Source organism: Xiphophorus maculatus, chromosome 12 (genome assembly GCF_002775205.1).
Source record: "Xiphophorus maculatus strain JP 163 A chromosome 12, X_maculatus-5.0-male, whole genome shotgun sequence".
In the NCBI taxonomy this organism is placed as follows: Eukaryota; Metazoa; Chordata; class Actinopteri; order Cyprinodontiformes; family Poeciliidae; genus Xiphophorus; species Xiphophorus maculatus.
The window spans coordinates 8422469-8449153 of record NC_036454.1 but is presented as its reverse complement, the minus strand read 5'-3'; the positions used below and the strand labels follow the sequence as shown (position 1 = coordinate 8449153).

At 38.3% G+C, this 26685-nt stretch overlaps 2 protein-coding genes across 3 annotated transcripts; both read left to right on the top strand.

Annotated features, from left to right (window-relative positions):
* The first annotated feature begins 1247 nt into the window (after positions 1–1247).
* On the top strand, positions 1248–4397 carry LOC102230799 (uncharacterized HIT-like protein Synpcc7942_1390). Of its 2 annotated transcripts, none has more exons than XM_014469497.2 (5): positions 1248–1703; positions 1808–1945; positions 2518–2622; positions 3648–3720; positions 3811–4397. In XM_014469497.2, exons 1-5 carry the CDS (start codon positions 1476–1478, stop codon positions 3900–3902), a joined length of 636 nt encoding a protein of 211 aa, XP_014324983.1. In that variant the 5' UTR covers positions 1248–1475; the 3' UTR covers positions 3903–4397. The 2 variants fall into 2 exon arrangements, with proteins under 2 accessions (XP_014324983.1, XP_023198997.1); XM_023343229.1 differs by having other exon boundaries at positions 1302–1562.
* A 6451-nt stretch (positions 4398–10848) lies between these two features.
* LOC102219561 (long-chain-fatty-acid--CoA ligase ACSBG2-like) lies at positions 10849–26147 on the top strand. The gene is made up of 14 exons (XM_005801022.3): positions 10849–11218; positions 13581–13729; positions 15490–15773; positions 17726–17814; positions 18815–18935; positions 19039–19119; positions 19317–19466; positions 20292–20459; positions 20537–20718; positions 21798–22028; positions 22475–22692; positions 23912–24051; positions 24130–24373; positions 24900–26147. Exons 2-14 carry the CDS (start codon positions 13621–13623, stop codon positions 24974–24976), a joined length of 2094 nt encoding a protein of 697 aa, XP_005801079.2. The 5' UTR covers positions 10849–11218; positions 13581–13620; the 3' UTR covers positions 24977–26147.
* Positions 26148–26685: the final 538 nt, after the last annotated feature.

Genomic DNA, 26685 nt, shown 5'->3' with positions numbered 1-26685 from the left:
AACACCCCCGAATGAAATGCAGCAAACAAAAAGTGTTGAAAACGGAAGTGCTCCAGACCACTAGGGGGAGTCAAAGAAAATAGTATTCATTTCTATGGGACCAGATGCAAGATTCTTCTTCTTCTTGGTATTTATTGGCGGTTGGCAACAAACTTACAGTAGCATTACCGCCACTTACCAGTATGGAGTGTGGTTCGAGATGGTCTATAAACTTTCACTTTCTACCTTTTCCCTCCATTAACTCCTGATTAAACATACCCCCACACATACACACCTGCTTATATTATCCAACTTGCTTATAACTTTATATACCCCTCTTTGATATTCTTTACACATTCACACCCAACTTGCTCTACTCATATCCTATGAAATAGCTTTGTTTTTTTAAGATACCAAATAATTATTTGAATATGTCTACTCCCGAAATCTCTCCTCAAAAATTCTATTAAATTAAACCTTTCTTTAATACCTACACACTCTCTCAGCATGCATCTTCTCTCTTCTTCATACTTACAACACTCTAAAATAACATGCTCTATTGTTTCAGACTTCTCACAATAATCACACTTTCCAGATGCAAGATTCAGAGAGATACCTTTACTTTCTTTCAAATTTCTTTCTCTGAATCTTGCATCTGGTCCCATAGAAATGAATACTATTTTCTTTGACTCCCCCTAGTGGTCTGGAGCACTTCCGTTTTCAACACTTTTTGTTTGCTGCATTTCATTCGGGGGTGTCTTCTTTTTTGTTTGCATGTTTTCTCTTTTGCTGCGCATTTGCACCTGTCGGCCACCGTAGTTTGTTCTTTGAAACTTTGTAAGTATGTGGTGTGAACACATAATTAAAGGAATATATATATATATATATATATATATATATATATATATATATATATATATATATATATATATATATATATATATATATATAATTTATTTATTTTGTCAAAAAGCATGATTTTTTTATTATTATGATTGATTTATAAAAGTTCTGGAAAGGGTAAAACGTTCAAAAGGTGAATTTCTTTTATGAGCAAAGTGTGTTAATCAGCGCTTTAAACACTGCTGCTCTTGAAGCGACCCCTTAAATACGTCATTGATGTCGCCTTTAGTGCCACTCACAAACCGTCGGATATTTTTGTTGCAAGGTGTCAAACTCCATTACTCAAGGGGCCGGTGACCTGAAATTTAAGATGTGTTCATGTGTTTACTATTACTTTCGTAAATAATAATTTGAAAAACGGGGACAGAATTTATTTTTTAAAAATTAAAAAGCTCACTTTCGAAGGGTATGCGAAAAATATATGTTTTAGAAAACTGGCTTCTGGCACTCAGATTAGTTTAATTTTTACGAGATGTACATGAAGGCAGCATTAGCTTGGCGTGTTTTGTTTGGAGTTCCTGAGTTTGTGAAGCATTTTGGTGTCAAAACGTAGATAAAAACTGAAACATTATCAACAGTAAACTATAATAGACATGTATTTTCGAAGTATTTTTCGGACGCAGTTGGTCGGGACCAGAGCGTGTCTGTTCAACCCTCTCCAGCGTGTTTATCGAGCCGAGGTAGCCGCTATAAAACCAACCCGTTTGCTTATTATCATAAACATTTTCATTTCGTTTACTGTTGCTGAGCATTTTCACAACACACACCCTGGTAGCAATGTTGGTGGCTGTGGGGAAGCTTCAGTGTCCCACCACCAAGAGGTTTGCTTCATCCACAAATCTACCCTGCCTGAATGATCGGTTTATTTTCTTTTATTAATATGTTTGGGGTTGTTTTTTTTTTTTTTGTTGTCTGTGCATTTCAGAGATCACTCTGCGCTAAAAGTGATGAGGTGAAGCTGGCAGAGGAGGCCAGCAAAAGATACGGCTCTCCAGGTCCAACCATCTTCTCCAAAGTGATTGATAAAAGCATCCCTGCAGATATTATCTATGAAGATGACAAGGTGAAGAACCAGGAAGATGTTAAGTTTTACTAACTCACATGACCTACTAGTTAAATGTTTCCAAATTCTGGTATTAGGGCCATTGTAGATACAAAAAATTTAGATTAAACTCAGAAGTTTTCTGGAATAAAACAGGGACATTTCTGAGTTAGAAAAAGTAAAAACTTTGCTAGAATTTTTTTTTTTTTAGAAATTTTGAGATTGGTATCAAAAAAAATCTAGAGAAAGCATATGAGTTTCAAAAGTCTTTTTTTTTTACTTAGAAACTCACAAATGTACAAAAATCTCTGAGTTGCTTGTTGCAATTTTTTTACTTTTGGCGCTCAGAAATTTTGTTGTTCTTGAAAATATTTTAGATTAATCTCAAAATTTGAGGGGTTTTTTTGGTGAAAATTGACTCCTTTTTGGCTCTAAAACATTGTCATATGAATCAAATGATTTCAGTTCAGCAGAAGCCCGTTCATTAGTCATCAATTAGCAGAGACAAACTGAAAACTTGCAGGACCAGTGTTGGAAACATTCACCTAGTCCACAGGGAATGAAAACGTTTTAATTTTTTGTCCTGTTTTCAGTGTTTGGCATTCAGGGATATCAGTCCACAGGCCCCTGTTCACTTCCTGGTTATTCCACGGATCCCCATTCCTGGAATAAGCTATGCTAAAGATGATGATGCTGAGGTATGAAGCTCTTCACAGAAATCTTGCACCCATTGTGACACCAACTGCTGCAATTCTGTGACTTAGTCCCAAAATAACAAGAAATTGAGTTAGCAAATGCATGTTTTTTGTAAGATCATTATCTTTAAATTAGTCAGTTGTTGCCTCCTACAGTGGCACTTATCTCTTTTTAATAGATTTATTTTTCTACATTATAAATGAAAATTTTTAAAGTATTAAAAAAGCAAACAGAAAAGTCTTTAAGAAAAATGTGAAAAGTTAGAAAGTAACTAGAGAATATCCGTATCCGCTCACTTTGCTCGGACTCCGGTTAACAGAAATGGCCCTTTTTATAATCTTACACGGGGAGGGGCGGGTCAAGGAGGACTGAGGGATTTCATTGGATCAGCCCAATGTCCGTCAATACAATCAACCAATGGGCTGTCGCGGTCGATAAAAATTATATTTCATGTACTTTTTTTGTTAAATTATGACAGCCTGGAGCCGCCACATATACAGTATGTGCATTAGTCTGTATCCCAGGTGGTCAGTTCTCCCCTGGACAGAAGTTCAAACTGAATGGAGCTTTTTTTTTCTGTTCAAATTGTCAACAGTGGCGGATGCGTTGCTCCAATTTACACGCCACTTCATCCTTTTACCCGCATTTGGCCGGTGGCGGATGCTAATTTCCACCCGGAACTCAGTAGCTGAAATTTACTCATTACTAAAAATTATATCAGTCGGACAAAAACGTTTTCTGTAAATTTTGGTACTTCAAATATCGTTTCAATATAAACCTTAAGAAACTTAATCTCACAACAGATTATGCAGTTTGAGTTTTGTGTAAAAATAACTTTGACCAGTAGGTGTCGATATTTCCGCGTTGACAAATTTGTATTTCGGTAGGAACTTTAAATTGGTTCAGGCTGCAGTTTCATCTCTAAAATTGTAGAAGTTAAACCTAAACCTGAGCAGATGGAGTTAATTACTTACTTTTTTCTTGTCTAAAAATATTAAGTCTTGCTTATATTCTCTCCAACATTCAGCTCTTGGGGCATTTGTTGGTTGTTGCTAAAAATGTGGCGAAGCAGGAATCTCTTAGTGAAGGCTACAGAGTGGGTAGGTACTTTCATCCAGCTGATTAAAAACGCTTCTTGAAAATAAAATTCATTAGTAATTGCTGTTTAATTACCTGCATTGAATTTGCAGTGATCAATGATGGAAAGCACGGATCTCAGTCGGTCTACCACCTTCACATCCATGTCCTGGGAGGAAGACAGATGGAATGGCCGCCGGGATAAAAGACTCGCACTGAACGGTCAAAACATCTGGAGTCATCCTTTCAAGAAACTGGATTTTTCTCTATCTGATTAATTAAACCAGTGGTTTGTCAGGCTTTCTTAAGTTCTTTCATGTTGTGCTTTGACTGCACAACATGCGGAAGTATCCCTCCTTTTAGCTAAGAGCTCCTTGAAAATCAGGTTGTTGGAGGGAAAAACACAACTTGATGAAAGTCAGAACTGTTGACATTTTATATAGAGGCAATTATACTGTTTGTCTCACAACAGTGTAATTAAGCAATGAGCGTATTGAAAAGGAACGCCATCAGTTTATAAATCCAGCTCTATTTTATTTAAATGTGTCCAGAATGATTAAAGAACTTAAGTTAACATGAGATGACATCTGTCTGTACAGAAGTTATTCTTGTGACAAAAAATGAACATTTGAAATGTAAATATGTTGATCTATCAGCAAGTTGGTTAACATGGCTTTAAATAAAGACTAATTGTATTTTATTTTGACTACGTTGTTTAACTCTAATAGAGAAAATTACTATTGCACGTCAGTGACGTTACTGTTTTAACTAAAAACGATAATTCAGTGGTAGAGGATGGACAATCTCAGTGAAGCGCCAAACCAGTGAGAATTTGTGCAGATTGCCAGTTTGAAGCATGTATGAGTTTATATATAAGTATATTAAATATATTTTGCACAAGTGCGAGTAAAAAGTGATTGTCCAAAAATGATTCAAGAGTAAATAAAATATTGGTTAAAAAAAGTGATTTAAGTACAGAGTAGAAATACATCCATCCATCCATCTTCTTCCGCTTATCCGAGGTCGGGTCGCGGGGGTAGCAGCTTCAGAAGGGAGGCCCAGACTTCCCTCTCCCCAGCCACTTCTTCTAGCTCCTCCGGGGGAATCCCGAGGCGTTCCCAGGCCAGCCGAGAGACATAGTCCCTCCAGCGTGTCCTGGGTCTTCCCCGGGGCCTCCTCCCGGTGGGACGTGCCCGGAACACCTCACCAGGGAGGCGTCCAGGAGGCATCCTGACCAGATGCCCGAGCTACCTCAACTGGCTCCTCTCGATGTGAAGAAGCAGCGGCTCTACTCTGAGTCCCTCCCGGATGACCGAGCTTCTCACCCTATCTCTAAGGGAGAGCCCAGCCACCCTACGGAGAAAACCCATTTCGGCCGCTTGTATCCGCGATCTCGTTCTTTCGGTCATGACCCAAAGCTCATGACCATAGATGAGGGTGGGAACGTAGATCGACCGGTAAATCGAGAGCTTTGCTTTTTGGCTCAGCTCTCTCTTCACCACGATGGACCGGTACAGCGCCCGCTTGACAGCAGACGCTGCGCCAATCCGCCTGTCGATCTCCCGCTCCCTTCTTCCCTCATTCGTGAACAAGATCCCGAGATACTTGAACTCCTCCACCTGGGGCAGGACACCCCCCTTGACCCGGAGAAGGCACTCTACCCTTTTCCGGCTCAAGACCATGGCCTCGGATTTGGAGGCACTGATCCCCATCCCGGCCGCTTCACACTCGGCTGCGAACCGCTCCAGCGAGAGCTGCAGATCACGATCTGATGAAGCCAAAAGGACCACATCATCTGCAAAAAGCAGAGATGAGATCCTAAGGCCACCAAATCGGATCCCCTCAACACCTTGGCTGCGCCTAGAAATTCTGTCCATGAAAGTAATGAACAGAATCGGTGACAAAGGGCAGCCCTGGCGGAGTCCAACTCTCACCGGAAACGAGCCCGACTTACTGCCGGCAATGCGGACCAGACTCTGACACCGGTCATACAGGGACCTGACAGCCTGTATCAAAGGGCCCGGTACCCCATACTCCCGGAGAACCCCCTACAGGGCTCCCCGAGGGACACGGTCGAACGCCTTCTCCAAGTCCACAAAACACATGTAGACTGGTTGGGCGAACTCCCATGCACCCTCCAGGACCCTGCCGAGGGTGTAGAGCTGGTCCAGTGTTCCACGACCAGGACGAAAACCACACTGCTCTTCCTGGATCCGAGGTTCGACTATCCGACGGACCCTCCTCTCCAGGACCCCTGAATAGACCTTGCCAGGGAGGCTTAAGAGTGTGACCCCTCTATAATTGGAGCACACCCTCCGGTCCCCCTTTTTGAACAGGGGGACCTCCACCCCAGTCTGCCAATCCAGGGGAACTGCCCCCGATGTCCATGCGATATTGCAGAGTCGCGTCAACCAACACAACCCTACAACATCCAGAGCCTTAAGGAACTCCAGAAATACAGACAAAAAAATAAACTGTGGAATTCTGGCATTTTAAAGAATGTAAAAAAGAAAAAAATAAATTTAAAAAAACATCACTACTCGCGTCTAAGCTGCGCCATATTTCTATCCAGCATGGCGCATGCGCCTCACGGGAGGGTTGCCAGATTTGACATTTTCCCGTCCAAACACCATAAAATGATATTTGAACTGCAAAATAACAGTCCAAATCTCAACAAATATTGCTAATGTTAACACCACTATATATATTATTCGTAGTTTATCCCTAATATAGTTTTAAAATAGCAACGAAACAATGAAATGTTATATTTATATTTTATAATTTGGGACTGAATCTTTTTTTTTTCAGTTTTGAAAATGTATATTTTTCTAAGAACAAGCCAGTTTATCTCTAATACAAATTTGGAATAATTTAGAGAAACAGTGGAATTTTATATAAAACAATATCCCAAATATAGTTTTTTTTATCCATAAAATTAATTTAGGGATCAGAGTTTGGTAGTAACTAATTACATTTATTCATAGAACTGTGCAATCTAGATTATCCTGATTGAGATTTGGTTTGAAGAAAAACTAGATTGTATCAGTATATATATTTATTTAAATTTTATACCAACACAGTCCATGTTATCAAAAAAAGCTTATTTTGACCAGAACTTTTAAAGTATTTTAGACTTATAAAAAGTAATTTTGCATTATTGAAGGAGAAAATTACTTTTGAATTTTTGTACTTAAGTGCATTTTAAAACTTGTACTTTTTTACTTTTACTTGAGTAAAACATGCACTTTTACTTTTACTGGGATATATTTTCATACAAGTATCTGTATCTCTACTTAAGTAGAGAATGTGAATACTTTTGAGACATCTGATTGTATGACTACATTCGTGCTAAGAATGGTTAAACAGCGTTGGGGTTTGACATTTGATCAGTGTATTACAAACGATCTTTGTCATATTGTATTTGTAGAAATATGATTGAGTGAGCGCTCTTAAGAGCAAACTATCTTTGATGTATTTTTCTGTGGTAACCTTGTCAACAAGAATGTAGGTAGTTAGGAAAAAGTAAACGGCTCTTCACCACTCTGAAAGTAATTTATATACGCCTTGTACCTTGGAAAACTTTCGTCTTTATAAGTATTTATATGTTTGGAAGACAGACGTGTCGAAAAAATGGAGAGTGGTGTACATAATGTTTGAGTGTTGCAATAAAATGAGCATATTTGCTATTCCCGCTGAAAAAGAAGCCGAAATGATGGAACAGAAAGCTGATTTTGATTTTCATCTACATGTCCTTCAGTGCCAAAAAGCAGTAGCTCCAGCTGAAGCAGAGAACCAAAGAGGGAGCCCTAAACTGAACATATATATATTCAACAACATTCAGTTTCTCTTCCCAAACTCTCAGCACAATGCAGTGCACCTTCCTGGAAAAAAGAAAAATGACAGTGAAGTATCTCTACAAGATAGTACACACATGTTTGAGTGCAAATAACTAGCACTCAAACAGAACCACCACCAGTAAACAGAAGTGAAACGGGAACAATCAGTGAACACATCCACCCATTAAGCCTGGGGTATCCAAAGTGCTTCCTGGGGGCCATTTGTAGCCTTTGGACTGATTTTGTGGCCCCCAACTGCAATGATGCAAATTTGTCCCATAGATGCAGATGGATTCTTTTAATTTGTAATCAGGATCAAAATTGTCACCAACATAATTTTATTACACAGGAAAATGTAAAGTACGACACAAAGTTTTTGTTTTTACAACCAAGTTTTAACAAAAGGTAAAACAAAGTTTATTCAGAGACTTTTATTGCAAAGCCTACATTTCTGCACCCAAATCATTTTTTTATTCTTTCTTAAACATGATTAAATATAGCAAACATTTTTTTAAACAAAGTGACCCTGTTCTTATTACTGAAAATGAATTTATTCAATAAAGCCCAAAACAAACTGAAAACCATATGTCTTTCTTTTTATACATGAAGCATGCAAAATCTGTTACGGCATCTTAGGGCCATTGTAGAAAAAAAAAGTAGTGCATTTCTTCCAAAAGATTTTGAGAATTTTGTAGTGATATAAAGTGGGAAATCAAGGTGGGAGTGTGTTGCCATTCGGTTAAATACTATTATTTAATTTATAGTGAAAATAAGTTACATTAAAAAGTTGGAAAATAAGTTCATAGTTTGCAAATTCAATGACTGAGAATGGCTAAAAAAAATGCTTTGAAATTTACGACCTTTCTTATGTATTCGAGGAAACATGACGGAGTGAGCGCTCTTGGAAGCAAACTATCTTTACTGCGCTTTTCTCCGGTAACCTTGACAACAAGAATTTGGGCAGTTAGGAGAAAGTAAACGGCTCTTACCACTCTGAAGGTAATTTATAATCATTGTACCCTGGAAAACCTTCATATTTGTAAGTGTGTTTAGAAGACACACAGACAGGTGTTGTTGTTTTTCTGGTTGATGAAATGTAGAGCTGGTTATTTGAGGGTAGCATTAAAATGAGCGTGTTAGCTCATTTCTGTTATACTTCAGTTACAAAAACGTTTTCAGTATGGCATTAGATGAGCGTGTTAGCTAGTAATATATTTTCCCTTCTGTTGTATTTCAGTTACAAAAACGTTTTGAGTTTAGCATTAAGGGTCGGATAAATATAACGATTCATCAATGCATTATAATTATTGTTTGGTTTTTTTCCAGATCCAGTAGCGATTTGGGACACCATGCTAATCGATTAGATCCCCTGCGAGATTTAGCAAAACTTTGGAGAGATGTGCGCACTGTGTAAAGTTTTATAATTGAGTGTACTTCTTACATTTCTATTATCCATTTCCCACATTGGATAATAGAAAGTTTGATCAGGTTGTTGAGCATAGACTTGAATTCTTTGTTGTTGAGAACCTGGCGCCATTTTTCTTCTTCTTCTTGAGTTTATTAGCTGTTGGCCAAAAGCTATTTGGTCTGCGTTACTACTTTATTTCAGTGGTAAAACGTTACTTTCATTTTTAACCTTTATAGAGCTCAAGGGTTTTTTTTTATTTTCAGAAACTTTACTGCTAAAAAATGCTAAAGTATTCACTTTTAATGTAACGTTCATATGGGCAGAAAAAATAATAAATTAGACAAAATTATTATTAGGTACTACAATTAATTATTTTTCTGCTACTTATTAGTAATTCCATTACTAATATAAGTCTATAATGATCCCTAGAGTATTTTTCTTTAAAGCAAAATGGCATAAATAGGATTAGGTCGACCTCCAGGTTGGACTGTGAGGTTCAGTTTAGAAAATCTTTGCTTTGCAGAATATTTTATCAATTAAACGATTTAGGTGCTGGAATACATTGCCTGTTACCATTAGGGAGAGCGCCATTAAGTGGCAGCTTAAAGCATGGTTGGTCTGTGTATCTTTTTAGCAACTTCATGGTTTAATAACTGTTTTTAATAACTGATATAGTTTTCTAAATATTGTAAAAGACACTGGCACCTTGATATAGGCATCTTAGAATAAGTTTTCCTGCCCAATTACTTTTTATTTATTTTTAGTGTCATTTGATTTTAGAGTTGAAGAAAGGTGAGGAAAGGCAAAACTGCAGGTTATCAGGACAGTTTGGAGATGCCTTGGGATTACACAGATAACAACCGTAAAGAGGCTTCAAAGAAGTCAATCACAACCAAGTGAGCAGTCAGCTGAATGGCAATGTGCCAAGCTAGAAATACTCATAGGAGATTAAAAATAGAAATATGAAGACCCGAACAAATTGCACAATAGGACTTTGACCAGATAACCCTGAGTTTATCTCAGGGTTAGGAAGGCAGAATTTTCCAGAGTGGTTAACTTCTCAAAATATCAGAGCATGCTAATTCTTCAGTATAGCAAGCAGACCTTTTTTTTTAAATAGTTATTCATAAACCACAGCATTGTCAGCGCAGTAATAAATCCACGGACCTCTTCTGGAATGGCTGGAATTTCCCCTTATCATACTTGATTGTAAACAATAATATAACATCCATGAGCTGGATCACACTTCAAATGTTTTTCTTTAGTTTCAGACTTCCTGTTTGGGTTTTTGGCACAGATCAAGCCCCTCACTAATCATTCACTAGTTACAAGCAGAAGGGACTCTGGGTCAGGACGGCCATGGTGTGACCGGGTGGTGTGATCTCAGTGTTTGGAGTAACTATGTGTCACCACAGAAAGGTTAAACTTTCCCCTATATTTAATGGTAAAACAGTGCTCAGCACCAGCGACATGGCCAAACAAAACACAGGACTGAGGAAAAAGAGGAAGTATTGGCAATATTTTAATGTAAATTTTAAATGCTTCCAGTTAAAAAAAACAACCCACTACTACCTGTTTCTGAAATGTCCAGCGTTTTTCCTTGCTTTTATAACATTTCAAACATCTGCCTCTTAAATGTGTTCATCTAGTAAACAAAGGCATAATTGCAAATTTCAACTTTTGAATAGCTCTTATGAGCCAAAGCCTTATCTATTCTCCTTGTGACAGAAGTTGTATAGAGTTATCTTTTCCTCTTTAGCATGCTTCATTATGTATTTCTGATTAGAACTGTCTTCATAAACCAATTTCAGCAGATAAGTATCTTAACAACACCCCACACCCACTTTGTTTTTGGCTTATGGTGTTCATAAATATCCCTCCTGCTCAATGTTTGTCCCTGCCGAGCAAAGCCAGCAGTTCTCGGCCTCTGTAATTATTGCAAACACAACAGGTTTCTGTAGCTGCAGGCTGCTGCGTGTTGCAGGTATTAGGTTGTCTTCACCTTGTCAAGACCACAGCCTTTCATCCGCTTTTGTCCGTGGATCTTTAACTGATCATTCTGGCCTTGGTGAGCAGTTTCTAGTCGGATTATGCGAGTTTCTTCAGCTCTTAAATGAGGCAGGAGAGTCTACTTTGATCGCCTTGTTGAAGTTGCCCAAACTGTGCTTTCTTGCCCAGCGAGGAACAGTAGACTACCTGTGTAGGGCAAAGGTTGATGTAGGTCACACTTGAGTGCCTCCGAGAGATTGATGCCACTCAGCTGTGAGAGCATTGAAGGTAAGATGTCACCTGCAAAGCTTTTCGGTCAATTTTCTGCTTTCTTGTGTATTTATAAGGGAAGAAATAGTTTTGAATGTTCAAAAAATACCAGCTTTTACTTCAGTTAGTTTATCCATAATATGTACAGCTGTGAATTGTCATGTTTTCTTTGTGTTTCTTGGGTATAGTGTTTATAGAAAACTCCTTTAAAAGACTGCTTTTCCACTTGACAGGACAACTACAGTGCGTAGCAAAAATGTTCATGCTTCTTGAACATTTGCACCATTCCCCAACATTTAATGTGTTTATTAGAAATGTATATATCACAACACACACAAAGTAGAGTATATCTTTGAGGTGGTTAGAAGATTATATAGTTTGCTTTAGGTTTCAGTTGAGTTTTGGTTTATTTATGTAGATTTACAACAATGGGCATCTCAATGCACTCTTAAAAGACAAACACACAGTTCACTCAATCTAATAATGTTAATATTACATTCTTTCTAATTTGATCCTAGATATAAAACAATGCAGGTGATTTTAGTTTATTATGATAGTTGGTAAAATGTTTTCTAGCTAATGAAATGCAGCTGATTGTTTTGTTGAATGACTGAATTTGCAGCAATCACTCCTGAACCAGCAGGTGATGGCAGCAGATTTATAGCATCGAGCTAACTTTGCAGCAATCTCTAATGTTGAACTTACATTTCGTGAGGAAATCTTCTTCTTTTGTTAAGTGTCTGTACATGACTGGTTGTGAACTGGACTTTAACTGGACCGTTGTAACCCATGAATACTCTTAGTCAGCCACTCTGTTGTAGTTCTGGTTGTATGTTTTGGGTCGTTGCCATGTTGGTAGGTGAACCACCGCTCCAATCTCAACTCCGCTGCAGCTTCCACCACGTTTTCATCTACGATTGCTCCTTCTTTAGCTTTAGATTTCATTTCCTTGTTGAAGAAAGGGACCCCCAGCATAACGCTGTCACCACACGCCGTGACGATGCTGACGGTTTATTCAGGCTGGTCTGCTGTTATTTTTCCTCCTCACATGATGGTTTGAATGTAGGCCAAAAAGATTTATTTTAATCTCACCTGGATAACCTGACTAATGGTTTCCCTGTCTTAACGTTCTTTCATGGGAGTTTCTTCTACACAAAATGATGCCATCACTCCCTTGAGGGGAGTTAATACACATTTTATAAATGTGTATTAATGACAACATACATGGTCCCTCAATCTTCCACACGTTTGCTAAGTCCTCTAGCTTATGGCAAACTACAAACTGAACTTTTTCCATAACAAAAACAATCCATGAATCCCTTTCCTTCCACTTCACACTTTGACTACTTTGTGCTGGTCTGTCACATCAAATTAAAACAAAATATACTAAATTTTGTGGTTGTGATGTGACAAAGTCTGAAAACCCCTGAGGGCATGAATACTAAAGGCCCTACCAAATAAACTTGCACAATTTGGAGCAAAGATGTTGTTGCAAAACTTCACTTTAGTAATTCCTATGATCTTTGACTCCAAAAAGAAATCCTTGACATGGGCAATCTTAAAAACAGAGTCCGGGTGAGGGTTTGCTGAGTCAACAGGTCTTAATCTGGTTTTATTACAATATTGAGGAAAGATATCTGTTACTTTGACACTGACTTTGTCAAGTTTTGCTTGCAAAATAAGTTCCTGTTACTCCTTAGCATTGATTGTACTGTTACGCAGAGAGATTTAGTTTCTTTACTTTTAAATGTACAGTTTAGTTTCTTTCATTTTAAGTTATGCTCTGAAATATGGTGGCAAATTAGGGCCATTAGAGACAAGAAGGAGGAGTAAATTCCTGTAAAAAACCTCTGAAAGTTTGAGATCAATCTCAGAAATGTTTTAGGAAAAACAAGGAAATTTCTGAGATCCAAAGTGGAAAATGTTCAAACTCAGAAATTTCCAAGTTTTTTTTCTAAAAATTTCTAGAAGATTTCTGAGATCAGTTTTTTTGCCGTAAATTTACTCCTCTTTTTTTACTGTCTCTAATGGCCCCAATACACCGGTGTACTGACATCGATTAGTTTGTGAAATTCACTTTCTTTAAATTTGGGTCAAAGTTGCTCACAGTCGCAGACTGACAGTGTGATTAGTGCAAGAAGATGAAGCAACCCATCCTGGCACATTATTCAGAGTTTCAACACGTGTCTTTCTGCTACGTTTGCTTTCCAGCAACTACTGGCACTGACCTGTTGCAATGACTTCAGTGGATGTCAGAGTGTTATAAAGGAGCGCAGCGGCTCTGTTTCATAATCAATCTCCTTATCTGGCTGGAGAGTCCTCGACGAAAAGCATCTGAAGGGTTTTAATGCTGATTTTATTTTACACTTTGTCTTTTTAGCTACTAGAAGAGTGTCGAGGAGAGTCTTGCAGTAGCTGTCATGCTAGAGGGAAAAACTGATGTTCCACCTGCAGCATTAAAGACAAGCACCTTTCCTCCTGCCAAACCTCCAAGAACCTTCAATCAGGACGACAAAACGTCTCCTAAAGGTACCGATCGAACTCCGAGTGTCACGTTTAGAGAAAAGACAGCTCAGTTCCAGTCAGGCGTTCACATGCACTCATCATGGTAACAAATGTCACTTTTATTTTGGTCTGCTAGTGACGCATTTGACTTGTTCTTTTTTATAGGTGAAAACTTTAAGTTGTACAACATACAACTTGAAGTAGAAAATTAGGAATTAGGCAGACATCAGCTTTTCTCTAACCCACCCATAGTCAAAAGCTACTGACATTATTGGTAGAGCTCAGCTACACTAGATGCTTTTTTGCTGGGATTTTAAGGACAGATTATAGATTTATTTTGGTATTTTACAAACCACAGCTCATATTAAGCCAAAAGTAGTCATGTTGTGGGTTTGGGATATCTGAAACATCCATCTGTTAACTTGAAGTGAAGCCACAAAACTTTAAACTAATCCATCACCTTCACTATCCCATTCAACAGGCCCAACAGCTTGATGCTGCCACCACCATGCTTGACAGTTACTTCATATACTGAAACTTAGCGGATTATGCGTAAGGTTTGGGTCTGTGCCAGGAAACCAAACAATTAGAATGATCTGAGAAGAGTGGTCAAATATCCTACAGGCATCATGGCAGAAACTTGTTGATGTGACTTCACATGTGACTTCACATGATCCACATGTATGTTCTGAATAACATGGCATTCATGGCTATTGCAACGTCTGAAATACACTGTATATCCCCCAAAATGTAAATAAATACCTAAAAATCAAAACACTTAAAGAATCTTAGTTAAAAATCAATTTCTTAAATGATTAATGCAAACATTGTGATGGGATTGAAATCATGAATACATTACTTTTAAACAGTTAATTTTCATTTTCATGGGTTTTCCTTTTTAGGGCTTTATTTGTCAAATAAAAATATTGAAAAATTAAAGGTTAAGCAGTCTTAAAAATCGTATAAAGTTAGAGACAAATATGAAAATGAGTTCTGGTTTGATTAAAGTGAATAAACAGATAAATTCACCCTGTCAGGGATTTTCCACAGCATTCTGTCCTCTTTAAATATCTCATTTTATTACAAAGCAGAGAGGAATGTCTTAAAGATCTTCCTGTTTGATACATTCAAAGGTTGTTTGTGACAATTTTTATCACTTGGAATCAACATAGACACAGTTTCAAGAAAGGTAGTTAAGGTAGTTTCCCTTAGATTGGATAGATTTTAGTCATTTTATGGAGCTGTATAATATAAGTTTTAGTTTCATTACAGGCATGAATTTCCAGTTAAAACAGTAAAATTAACACACTGCATATAAACAAGAACTGAAGTATTATAAAAATGCTGTAAGGCAAAGTATAATTTTTAAACACATCTAGGAGTGGAATCATGCTCAGCAGTCAAACTTTTCAAAACAGATCTTTTCTCTGATTTTATTTAAAAACTGAAGGTAGTGAAACTAAATCGAATGAGAAATAACAGATTGAGTCTCAATCTTCTGTACTCATCAGAAGAGGGTGCAGCAGATCGATGTTGCGTCCTCAAACCAAACCTGGTAGGTGAGTGTGTCAGTACATTCCTCAGCCACCTGCTCAGGATCAGATAACAACCTACTTCCTCTCTTATGCCGGCTAACGCGACGCTGACACAGCAGGCGTGACTCTCCTGCTGGGATGTTTTCTCTCCTCTCACTCACCTTAGTCTTCTCCTGAACCTCGAGCTCGCCTCCTCGTCTTGTTTTCAAATGGCAGGTAAAAGCTTCTGCATCTGTTGTCCCAATGCAGAGCGGAAAAAGTCGGTTACCTTGATGTCAGCAGAATTGGTGACCATGTTGGCCCCCACTGAGATGCTGTTTACCTCGGAGAGAAACCAGCCGGTCAGGCTGAGGATGGAGGGCTCGGGTCCGGGCTCGGAGATTCCCATCACCATTCACCAGTTGTTCCTGGAGGCGGTGGAGAGCTACGGGGATCATCCAGCTTTGGTTTTCAAGAAAAATGGCCAGACGATGACTCTGACCTGGAGGCAGTACTACGAACAATGTCGTACAGCGGCCAAGAGCTTCCTCAAGGTTGGTGCTTTCTAAGAGTCTGTGCTTCGGAAAGTGTTTTCTGATTTTACTGCTAAATTAATAACAGTTTTATCTGTTTTCAGTTCACAATACACAGAAAAACCCTTTATTCCTCCACAATGCATAGCTATGGAGTTCCAATTGTGCCAAAAGTATTTACTCCTATTCATAAAATCTGACATTTTTCAGATTTTGCCACGTTGCAAACAGACTTTTATGCATTTAGTTGTTATTTTATGTGAGTAATAGAAACTACATAATAATTGGATGTCAGTTATTAAAATTTGTATGGTATACTTTGTAACCAGTCCCTTGTAACAATAGTCAAGATGACATGACATGGAATTATTTCATACTTATAAATATGTCTCAACTGAAAAAAATAAATTTAGATTAATTCAGAACGGCCCTTCAATGAGACGGCAGAATCAAACTAGTTTCTGAGGTTTGGTTCGACCAATAAACCAAGATATCGCCTGATAAGTGAGCTTCAGTCAGATTGGACAGAGAATGTGAACATCAGATACCAAATCTTAAAACAGATCTTCAGATTAGATCTAAATCTGGACTTTGACTGAGCCATTCTACTGTTCTAAACCATGCCATTTTGTCACTGGATGCTTATCAGCAGTCATTATCTCAACTATGTTTCAGCCTCTATGTGTCAAAAAATTTTCTGGGATAGGCCTGCATTTATTTTCATAATTCCTCTCATCAACTACAGTATTACAAGTCGCCACCTTCCTCTAGAATGAAGCATCTCCACTGTGTGATACTCCCACCACCATGTTTGACCATGGGAATGGGAAAAGGGAAACTTTTTTATGACTTTCTTTCAGCAATAGATTCCTCTATAAAGACTAAATCTGTGGAGTCCATGACTAACAGCAGCTGTTAATTTCTGCAGCTCCTTAAATTCCTGACAGATGAGCTCAGTTTACAAATAAATAGTTTGAAGAGAATTGGTTGCACTGGATTTTATTTATGGCATTAGAGTAAGGAAGGTGATAAAAAATATAAAAAACACACCCGTTTTTCAGAATATCATTTGTAAAAAAATGTTTTAACTTGCACAAGGTTTAATTACTTTTCAAGGGGACTGTATGTACTCTTAACTGCTGAAAAACTTGTCTGAAAAAAAATACTGTTACACTTTCTGTAATTTTATGTTTTCCTGATGAGCTGTTAAACCGTAGTGTTGGACTGTTTCCTCATGTGATGTCTGTTTCTGACTTGTAGAACTGAGGATATTAATTGTTTTGTCCATTTATCGCCTATGTGGAAATTTACCAGCCAAATTAGTTTTCTTCACTACAGGACTGTTGGCAGCCACAGAGATTTACCCAAATGAACATTTTACATGATGCCTGCACATACGAAGATGTCCAAATATTTTTGACACATTTGGAACCCAATAGCCCATAGACTTAGTCTATATTATTCTACGTTTAAGGTAAAAATCAACATGTCGTTTCCAAAAATGTATTCCAATTAAGAGACTTAATCAATGTCTAAAAACTATTGAGTGATACATCTGTCTTCAGTTGTTTCCAGCATTATTCTAAAAGAGGAAAGTTTAATATGCAGCTTTGTACGCCACCCATCTAAACATTATTACTCCAAAGTGAATATTCACAGTTTAAATGATGCAAAATATGAAGAAGTCGCTTCAAGATGATCTGTTATTTCTGCCTGTGTATTATGTATTATATCCACTAGTTATAAAAACAATGTTTTAGATTTTCATGAGAATTTGAGCAAGTTTAAGTGTAATCTAGAAATTAATGTCTGATCTGTGGTGAAAATGTCCCACTGAAAACCAAAACTTGGGCGTGTGAAATCCGCAGCTTCGGTCATGTCTCGTGTTTCACTGCCCTGAAAACCCGGTGTAGGCCAAAACGGCACGGCGCCGGCACGGCGTTATTACGGCGGATTGTTCTTTCTCTTCACAGCTCGGGTTGGAGCGTTTCCATGGAGTCGGCATTCTGGGATTCAACTCTCCTGAGTGGTTCATCTCGGACATCGGCTGCATCTTAGCAGGGTGAGATCACACATCAGCGCCTCAACAACAGTCCCGGCAAAGTCTTATTGTCCAGGTTTTTAAGGCTTTCTCACTTCACTCTGTCTGTTTCCGTCTTTCCTCGAACTGGTTTGACCCGTTTGCCAAGAATCTGAAATATAATGAGTTCATAGGAACTTTGGTGTTTCCTCTGCCCTCTAGAAAACGTAAAACAGCGCACAAAAAACTGTAAGTTAAGTAAACAGTAAATGTATGGATGTTACAGCCATAAAAACCAGTTTACCTCTGTTTATAAATTAACAGTTTGGTTAGTTTCTTATTACTTTAGCCATTAATGTTTCTTGAAAAATACACAATCCTTTGTGATTTGGTGTCGTGTTTTAGAACTCAAGTACTTTAACATTATATTATGAAATGAAGTGACATCAGACTTACATAGTGATTTATTAAGAAATACTCCTTGTATGAAATCATGTGATTTCATGTGAATGCACACATTCACCTGCTGATGATGGATTGTAGCCAACTTCAAACGTCAGCAAATAGCTTCTTGCTAAAAGTTCGATTTTCTGAATGCCTGTTGTTTCTAATATTAGTTTCTGTCTAGAGTAGAAAGAGCTGCACGATTTCCTCCTTGTTTCCTGACAGGTACTCAGATAACTCGCATCTCTTCGGGTTTACCTTTTATTCCACTGACATACTTTTGATCTCCAAGTTTATTTATTTGTCAAAAATAAACAAATAAATGCATTTATTTATAAATTAATCCTCTTCATTTTCATAAAGGGGAAAATTAATTTTAAATACATAAATAAGCCTTTAAGGAAGATATTATGCTTTCTTCAACTGAACCCAAACTTTAGGAAATGTACATAAAAGGTTAAAATTTAACAGAGTACCTTAACTCACAAATCTCTGTTTGGGGAAACTTGATAAATTAGCCATAAACAGTAGATTATTTACAAGTAGGAAATGATTAACAGTGGTCATTGTTTGGTTTCATTGAGTTTTTATGCCACAGGGGTCTGGCTGCCGGTATTTACACGACCAACTCTGCGGAAGCCTGTCACTACGTAGCCTCTAACTGCGAGGCAAACGTCCTGGTAGTGGAGAACCAGTACCAGCTCGAAAAGATCCTGAAGGTCAGACGGTTCAGCGCAGCATCTAAACCCTCAGTGTGCTATTTTCAGAGCTCTGGCAGACTTATGAGTAACTACTTAACCTGATGTTTGTCTCTTCCTGCAGGTCAAAAGTCAGTTACCTCATCTGAAAGCTATTGTCCAGTATGAAGGTGAACTGGAGCAGAAAGCAGAGTTCCTCTACACAGTATGTTGACAATCAAACTCATTGATCAATTAGAAACATCACATGGTCTTTAGGACGTCTGGTAACATATTTTCTATGACAACATCATCTTTTTATTTTAGAATTATTGCCTTTCAGGGTGACTGATCATAATAAACAACAACACAGCTGTAGCTTTTGTTTGTCCCAGTTTTATTTAAACCTTTTTCTTCCTGCAGTGGGACCAGTTTATGAAGCTTGGAGAGAACATTCCCAACAAGAAGCTGAACGCTGTGATCGAGAGTCTGCGGCCCAACGAGTGCTGCAGCCTCATCTACACCTCCGGCACCACCGGAAACCCCAAAGGTGTCATGCTGAGCCACGACAATGTGAGTCCGCTCTTCAGCAGCACCGCAAAAGACGAAAAAGTTTGGTTCAGGTCTGATTTATTCAGAGAATTCATTTGATCAGTTTAGTGAAGAAAGAAAATTTGTTTTATTTGACAATAATCTTGAAGACACTGGTGGGTTAGTAGTTTTATTAGCAACTACAAGCTTCATGGGATCAGTCAGTTACATGTCGCAGATCCCAGGTGCCATGTGTTGTGTTGTCAGAACAAGCCCTCATCATCACTCCCACAGCGCCGTGCTTGACAGCACAGACGCACCAATCAGTTTACAGGAAACTGGAATCAGTCTGTTTGTTTTGATTCGCTACGGCTGCTGATGGGGATGACAGACGCTAACGACTCGCTCTTTCTTTGTTCCATTCGTTGCCTGGACTCTGATTCTCTATTTTATTTTTTTCTTCAGATCAAACCTGAAATCAGCAGGACAGACATTTTTAAACAGTGTTTTATTTTTTTCAACAGTTCAGTCCAGACAAAACCTGAGCTGTTAGAACCAAAAACAAGTTAAGCTCAACCTAAAGTTTTAATGTTCAGGTTTACCCTGCAATGGATGAAGGAAGAAGAGTGAAATATTCAACTACAGATTATTTAAGAATCAAGCAGAAGAATACCGAGGGTTCTTTGATCAAACATATTTGATATTTATAACTTCTGTACAGGACATAAGTGGGATAGATGTGATGAATTTAAAGGTTGCATCAATTGAACGCCACCAGTAAGACAGACTGTAGTTTCCTTTTCCTGCTCAGTTTTCACCTGTTTTTTTGATCAAACTTCAAGGCTGCCTCGTCTTTTCCCCGGTCAGATCACGTGGACGGCCCGCACCGTGTCCAAGATAATAAACCCACACTGCTGCGAGGAAGTGCTGGTCAGTTACCTGCCGCTCAGCCACATCGCAGCTCAGATGATGGACATTTGGTGCTCCATGAGTCTCGTAGCCACCGCCCATTTTGCAGAGCCGGACGCCCTGAAGGTTGAGCTAGCATCGGTTTGTTAGCACCAACGCTGGTTCCGGGTGTTAATATTGTCTACCGTTGTTTCTGTTTTCAGGGATCTTTGGTGAACACGCTGAAAGAGGTGCATCCGACCGGCTTCCTGGGCGTTCCTCGGGTTTGGGAGAAGATCCAGGAGAGGATGAAAGCTGTTGGCGCCAAGGGCTCCGCGCTGAGGAAGAGGGTGGCGGACTGGGCCAAGGCCATCGGCCTGCAGTACAGCTACAGCGCCATGAACGGGTGAGTCGGCTTCAAGCACAGTTTGAGGAGAAACACAGTTTTTATATAAAGATAGCAACATATGCTGTGTTTGTCTCTGAACTAACAATCACAGAGTGCAGTTTTCAGATTAAGCTTTAATTTGTTATTATATGGAAAAGAGAAAAAAAGTGAAAGTTCAATTGAGAGTATTGTGATCTTCTTCTAAACAACCTTTCAGTGTCTTTTTGTTGCCAAGATTTTCCTGCTGTGTTTGAAAGAACAGATCAAGGTGTTGCTACAGCCAATCAGAAATAAACTAAACAACTTTTAGAGCAGGAATCTGATTAAAAACGCAAATAAAGAGGAAAAATACATATTTATACATTGGAAATCACTCATGTCTGTTGCTTTGTTCCCTTTGTGATGTCATCAGACAGATATCAATCAAATTTTATTTGTCTAGCACATTTCAGCAGCAAGGCATTTCAAAGTGCTTTACATCATATCAAACACAGAAACACAATGCAACATAGAATCAACAATCAAAACACGACATTAAGTCAAGTTCCATCAATAAATTTGAAATTGATTACATTTCAAATACAATCCTAAGCAGGTGGGGTTTTAGTCAAGATTTAAAGGAAGTCAGTGTTTCAGCTGTTTTACAGTTTTCTTGAAGTTTGTTCCAAATTTGTGGTGCATAGATGCTGAAAGCTGCTTCTCCTCGTTTGGTTCTGGTTCTGGGGATGCAGAGCAGACCAGAACCGGACGACCTGAAAGGTCTGGAAGGTTGATACAACAACAGCAGATCTTTAATGTATTGTGGTGCTAAGCCGTTCAGTGATTTATAAACTAACAACAGTATTTTAAAGTCTATTCTTTGAACTACAGGGAGCCAGTGTAGGGACTTTAAAACTGTGTTATGTGCAAGGATTGTTATGATGTGTTTTATCATGAGTTTTTAACCATGAGATGTTCTACATGAGGCAGGAGGTCTGAGCTAAAAATGATTTAGTTCATAGAAAAGTCACATATTTATAAAGTTACCGATGTTATCAAACATGAGTAGATCTGAACACGGCGGCTCATTGGAACGGCCTGCGTCTGCTTGGCTGCAGGGAGAACGAGGTGCCGTGGGGCTTCATGCTGGCCAACAATCTGGTGTTTAAGAAGGTTCGTAGTGAGCTGGGTTTGGACCGCTGCAAGCTGACCTGCACTGGAGCCGCTCCCATCACCAAAGATACTCTGGACTACTTCATGAGCCTCAGCATCCCGGTGAAGGAGCTGTACGGCATGAGCGAGAGCTCCGGCCCGCACACCGTCTCCATCCACGAGTATCGCATTGGAAGGTCAGCAGCAATGCATTATGGGACTTATTGCTTTGAGTGAAACATTTAGTGTTTTGCATACATTTACAATGTTAAATGTGTTGTATCAGTTTGGCTTCTCTAAAGATGCATTTGATCAGTTTCTTTAAAAATAAAAACAAGAATTGGAGCCACACACATCTGCTTTCTGCCTATAGCTTAAAGTTGTCTGTTCCATGTTGCAACAACGCCGATTCTTCCTGTAAGTGAAAAAGAATAAATAAAATGTAAATAAGATTGTGTTTGGTTTAAGAAAATAGAATCCAAATGAATGCCAGTCAGATTAATTTCTGGATTTTCTTGTCCAAGTTGTAGTCTCTGTCTGTTTCTGCTGAGGAGAATTTAAAGAAAACCAAACCATCAACATGACGGCTTACAAACCAGGACACTGAAAGCACTGAGCTCATCTTTGTGGTTTCCCTCTGCAGCGTTGGGAAGGTGATGCCGGGCTGCAAAACGAAGCTGGAGAACCCCGACGCGGACGGGAACGGAGAGGTCTGTTTCTGGGGCCGGCATGTCTTCATGGGCTACCTGAACATGCCCGATAAAACGACCGAGGCGCTGGACGAGCAAGGCTGGCTGCACTCTGGAGACGTGGGCAAACACGACGAGGACAACTTCCTCTACATCACAGGCAGAATAAAAGGTAACATTCTTAACCTGGGAACAAAACTGAAAACTTTAACACAGTTTTGGCCTAGAGCAGTGATTGTAAAAGTTTATTTTTTTCTGATCTTTATATAAAACACTTCCAAAGATCTTTTACTAGAAGGTTTTACATCAGTAAAGTTTATTGTTGTACGTTCACAATCATCTGTAGATCCATTGAATCCATTCAATCTTTTTAAGTGACCACACAGCACAAACCTTCATTTAAAAAGTACTTTCGGTACAAAAAGGTCATTTTACACATCGAACTTAAAAAGCTGCTGTTATCTGATACAATCTTTCATTCACATTTAGATCTTAATCCGGTTCAGCCTCTCAGCACAAACAGATCAGGGCTGAGACGCAAAAACACAAACAATTATAACAATAGGAGACATTTATTACTACTTAGGTTAAAGTTACTTCCATTTAAATAAGTGAATAACCTGGATTATTACCTGAGAACTCAGCAGAGATCTTTTCTATTCCCTGGTTTCAGCTGGTAGTAAATAAGACAGTTTACTTTTATCCTAAATTATTTTGAACATTTATTCCACTTTATGTTTGGTCTTTATTTTTATAGAACTGTATTTACTATGCTTATATATTTTTGTAAATATTATTTTTTATATATATCTGTTTGAATGAAATGTAAATTTTAGTTTCCATGTATTTATTTATTTATCTTTTATTTTGATGTTATTTCCATTACATTAGATGCAGCATTTTATTGACATCTTTCTTTTCCTCTTTTAGCTCCGTATTTAGTTTCTCTTTTTTGTCTCTGTGAAATATTTTTTTGTTGTATGTTTTTATTTTATGTAAACATCTTTGCTTTGCCTTTATTGCTCATGAAATGTTCTCTGAAAAGCATAAATCTGCATCTTTAACTGAATCTAGAGCTCTAGTAGTAAAAATGTGATGTTTGGATTTGTAAAAAAAAAAAAGAAGAAAGAAAGCACAACTGCTGAAACCATGATTTTGCATTTCTATAACACTTTCTTTGTTACTCTTTTGCTAAACCAGAATAATTAATTCTGTTTTTTTTCTCTTAATTTTTTATTCTCTAAAATTTAAATCTCAGTTGCCACAACATTTTTGGGAAATATTTCTTCAGACATTTGGACATTTCTTCCATCTTTATTTGTTTTAAGGATAATTTACGGAAAGGAATTTATACAGAAAGTTTAAGCAGAATGTCTTTTTTTTTTCTGCAGAGATCATCATCACCGCCGGCGGCGAGAACATCCCCCCCGTCCCCATCGAGGACGCCGTGAAGCTCGAGCTTCCCATCATCAGCAACGCCATGCTGATCGGAGACAAGCAGAAGTTCCTCTGCATGCTGCTCACGCTCAAAGTAACAAACTCCTCGCCTCTGCTAACCTCCAACCGCCGCATCAGTGAACAGGTGTGACCGATGTTGTTGCATCCGCAGTGCGTAGTGGACAACGAGGGCAACCCCACAGACACCCTGAGCCCCGAGGTGCTGGACGTCTGTCGGAAGCTCGACGTCAGGACCACCAAGGTGTCAGAGGTCATAGCCAATAAGGAGCCGGCGCTCTACAAAGTCATTCAGGAAGGCATCAACCAATTCAACAAAAGATCCACGTCCAACGCTCAGAAGATCCAGAAGTGGATCCTACTGGAGAAAGATTTCTCTGTCAACGGAGGAGAACTGGGTCAGAAAATACTTTTGTTTTTTTATTCTCTTTTGTTTTTGAGAAAATATTCAATTTTTAATTGTTATCGCAGTTAAAATCAATAACAAATTTTACTGGATGACAAATTGTTTCAGAAATTACTAAGATAAACAATAATATTCTCGTTCTGAGACAATTTTCACGTAATATATTGATAATGTTAGAATAGTGCAAGTTTGCTTTTTCAAAGACCAGTTCCAGCTTAGACTGGAACTGGAAGACATTTTAGATTTATAAAAATCAATAACTAAATACAAATAACACACCCAAATCCATTAAAAAACGTATTATGAGGTCTGTGTAAACAAAACAATATTAATCATCAGAATGGAAATGATGGAGCTCATTTTAATTTATCATGCGATTAACGGATTAACTGCAGGTCAGATTTCATCTCTGAGGATTTTATGGTTTGTTTCTGAACTCCAGAAGTTACGCTCCAAACAGAAACTGAGTCGCTGTTGTTCAGTCAACCGTTCTTTTCTTTTCTCCTCTTTCTGTGCAGGACCCACCATGAAACTGAGGCGGCCCATTGTGGCGAAAATGTACCAGGACAAAATTAACAAATTGTACTCGCGCTGAACTGTCCAGCCGTGGTTCCTGGAGAAGTAAAAGACTCAGAGCAGACCTCTGTTTCCTACGCCTCTGTAAATCTCTGTCTGTTGAATCATATTTATGCTGTTCGACGTTAGCTGCCTCAAAGCGGAGCCGGGCCTCGCCACACCTTAATACATGCAACTGAGGCTGCCGTCACCTAGCTTCTAGGAATGTAAGCTTTTTACATTTTTATCGTGTTTAATGAATGTTTTCTAAGCACTGATCCACTTTGACTTTTAAAGGTTTTTATTCTCGTCTTACAGCAGCTGTTTAAAATCTGACCTCCTGTTTCAGCATCGTGTAAAATTCTCCATGTGGGCAAACAGAAGGTCAACATGTTTTATAATGTGAATATATTGTTTAAAAAAATAAACTTAACGGTCTGTATTCATCCAATCACCCCATCTGCAAATTGTAAATCGAACATGAGTGTGTACAATTTCACTCCTACTGAAAATATATACTTATTCTGTGATATATTTTCTGTAAATTGTCAATAAAAGAGAGTGATTTGGAGCAAATCAAACAGACCTAGCAACAACAAATTTTTTTGTTATATATTTTATTTCAGTTTGCAACTTGGTGCAAGAATATGAAGAGCCAAACAAATCACAATGTAATATTGCATTTAAATAGATAAATTGAAATTAATTATTTAAAATTGACATTTATTAAAACCATGTATAATTTCAGTATTTTACTATTTCACACTTTTTCTACATTGTTACTGCAGCTCATTATGTGACCTTTACCTTCTGACTGATTCATAAGGATGAAAAATAATGTTGCGGCAACTAAACATAAAATAATTTTTTGTGACATTTACTTTTTTCCTAAGTATACATATTTGTCATGGCAAGGTAATATATATTTCAAAAATTACACAAGGAAAATCAAATGTTTTCCTAATTAAATTAAGGCTGCTCAATTTTTTTTGTTTCGTGGATTGTGGCACTTCTGGATCCCCATATTTCTGGACTTTCATGCCAAAACCTATCCAGTAATTATGTTTTTTTTAAAAACAAAACAAAATATCACTGTTCAACATGCAAATAATTCACAGTTCTCTGATTGTGTTGTTATAAAACCAGGCTTATATTTTTAATGTGGTGATAGTAAAAAAGAAGAGAAACACTGAATAAAGTTAGTAGCAGTTTGTAGCACTGTCGCCTTGCAGCAAGAAGGTCCTGGGTTCGATTCCCGGCCCGGGGTCTTTCTGCACGGAGTTTGCATGTTCTCTCTGTGCATGCGTGGGTTCTCTCCGGGTTCTCCGGCTTCCTCCCGCAGTCCAAAAACATGACTGTCAGGTTAATTGGTCTCTCTAAATTGTTTGTCCTGTCTGTCTCTGTGTTGCCCTGCGACAGACTGATGACCTGTCCAGGGTGACCCCACCCTAGGGACAAGGGTGTTAGAAAATGGATGGATGGATGGATGGATGGATGGATGGTTGGTTCAATACCACAGTCATGTGGACAAATGTATGAACTACACCCCAATAATGGAGCTGCTTCATGTTCTCATTAATTTCACAGAAAAGATTTTAAGAGTATAAAAACATGTTAGAGCAAATGAAGGCTTTCATCAAGACAATAATTGTAAAGTTTTATCCACTGTAAGAATATTTTTTGAACATAGTTCATCCAAAAAGACTGCAGATTTTCTAAACTTTTCTAAATACAACTTTAACTCAAACC

Bases quoted from the DNA above. Each gene is read 5' to 3' on its own strand.
- LOC102219561 (XM_005801022.3), top strand. From the start codon at position 13,621: ATGCTAGAGGGAAAAACTGATGTTCCACCTGCAGCATTAAAGACAAGC. The intron at 17,815-18,814 runs GTGAGATCACAC...TTTATGCCACAG, and splicing joins ATCGGCTGCATCTTAGCAGG to GGGTCTGGCTGCCGGTATTT. The intron at 19,467-20,291 runs GTGAGTCCGCTC...TTCCCCGGTCAG, and splicing joins TCATGCTGAGCCACGACAAT to ATCACGTGGACGGCCCGCAC.
- LOC102230799 (XM_014469497.2), top strand. From the start codon at position 1,476: ATGTATTTTCGAAGTATTTTTCGGACGCAGTTGGTCGGGACCAGAGCG. The intron at 2,623-3,647 runs GTATGAAGCTCT...TCCAACATTCAG, and splicing joins CTAAAGATGATGATGCTGAG to CTCTTGGGGCATTTGTTGGT. The intron at 3,721-3,810 runs GTAGGTACTTTC...TTGAATTTGCAG, and splicing joins TAGTGAAGGCTACAGAGTGG to TGATCAATGATGGAAAGCAC.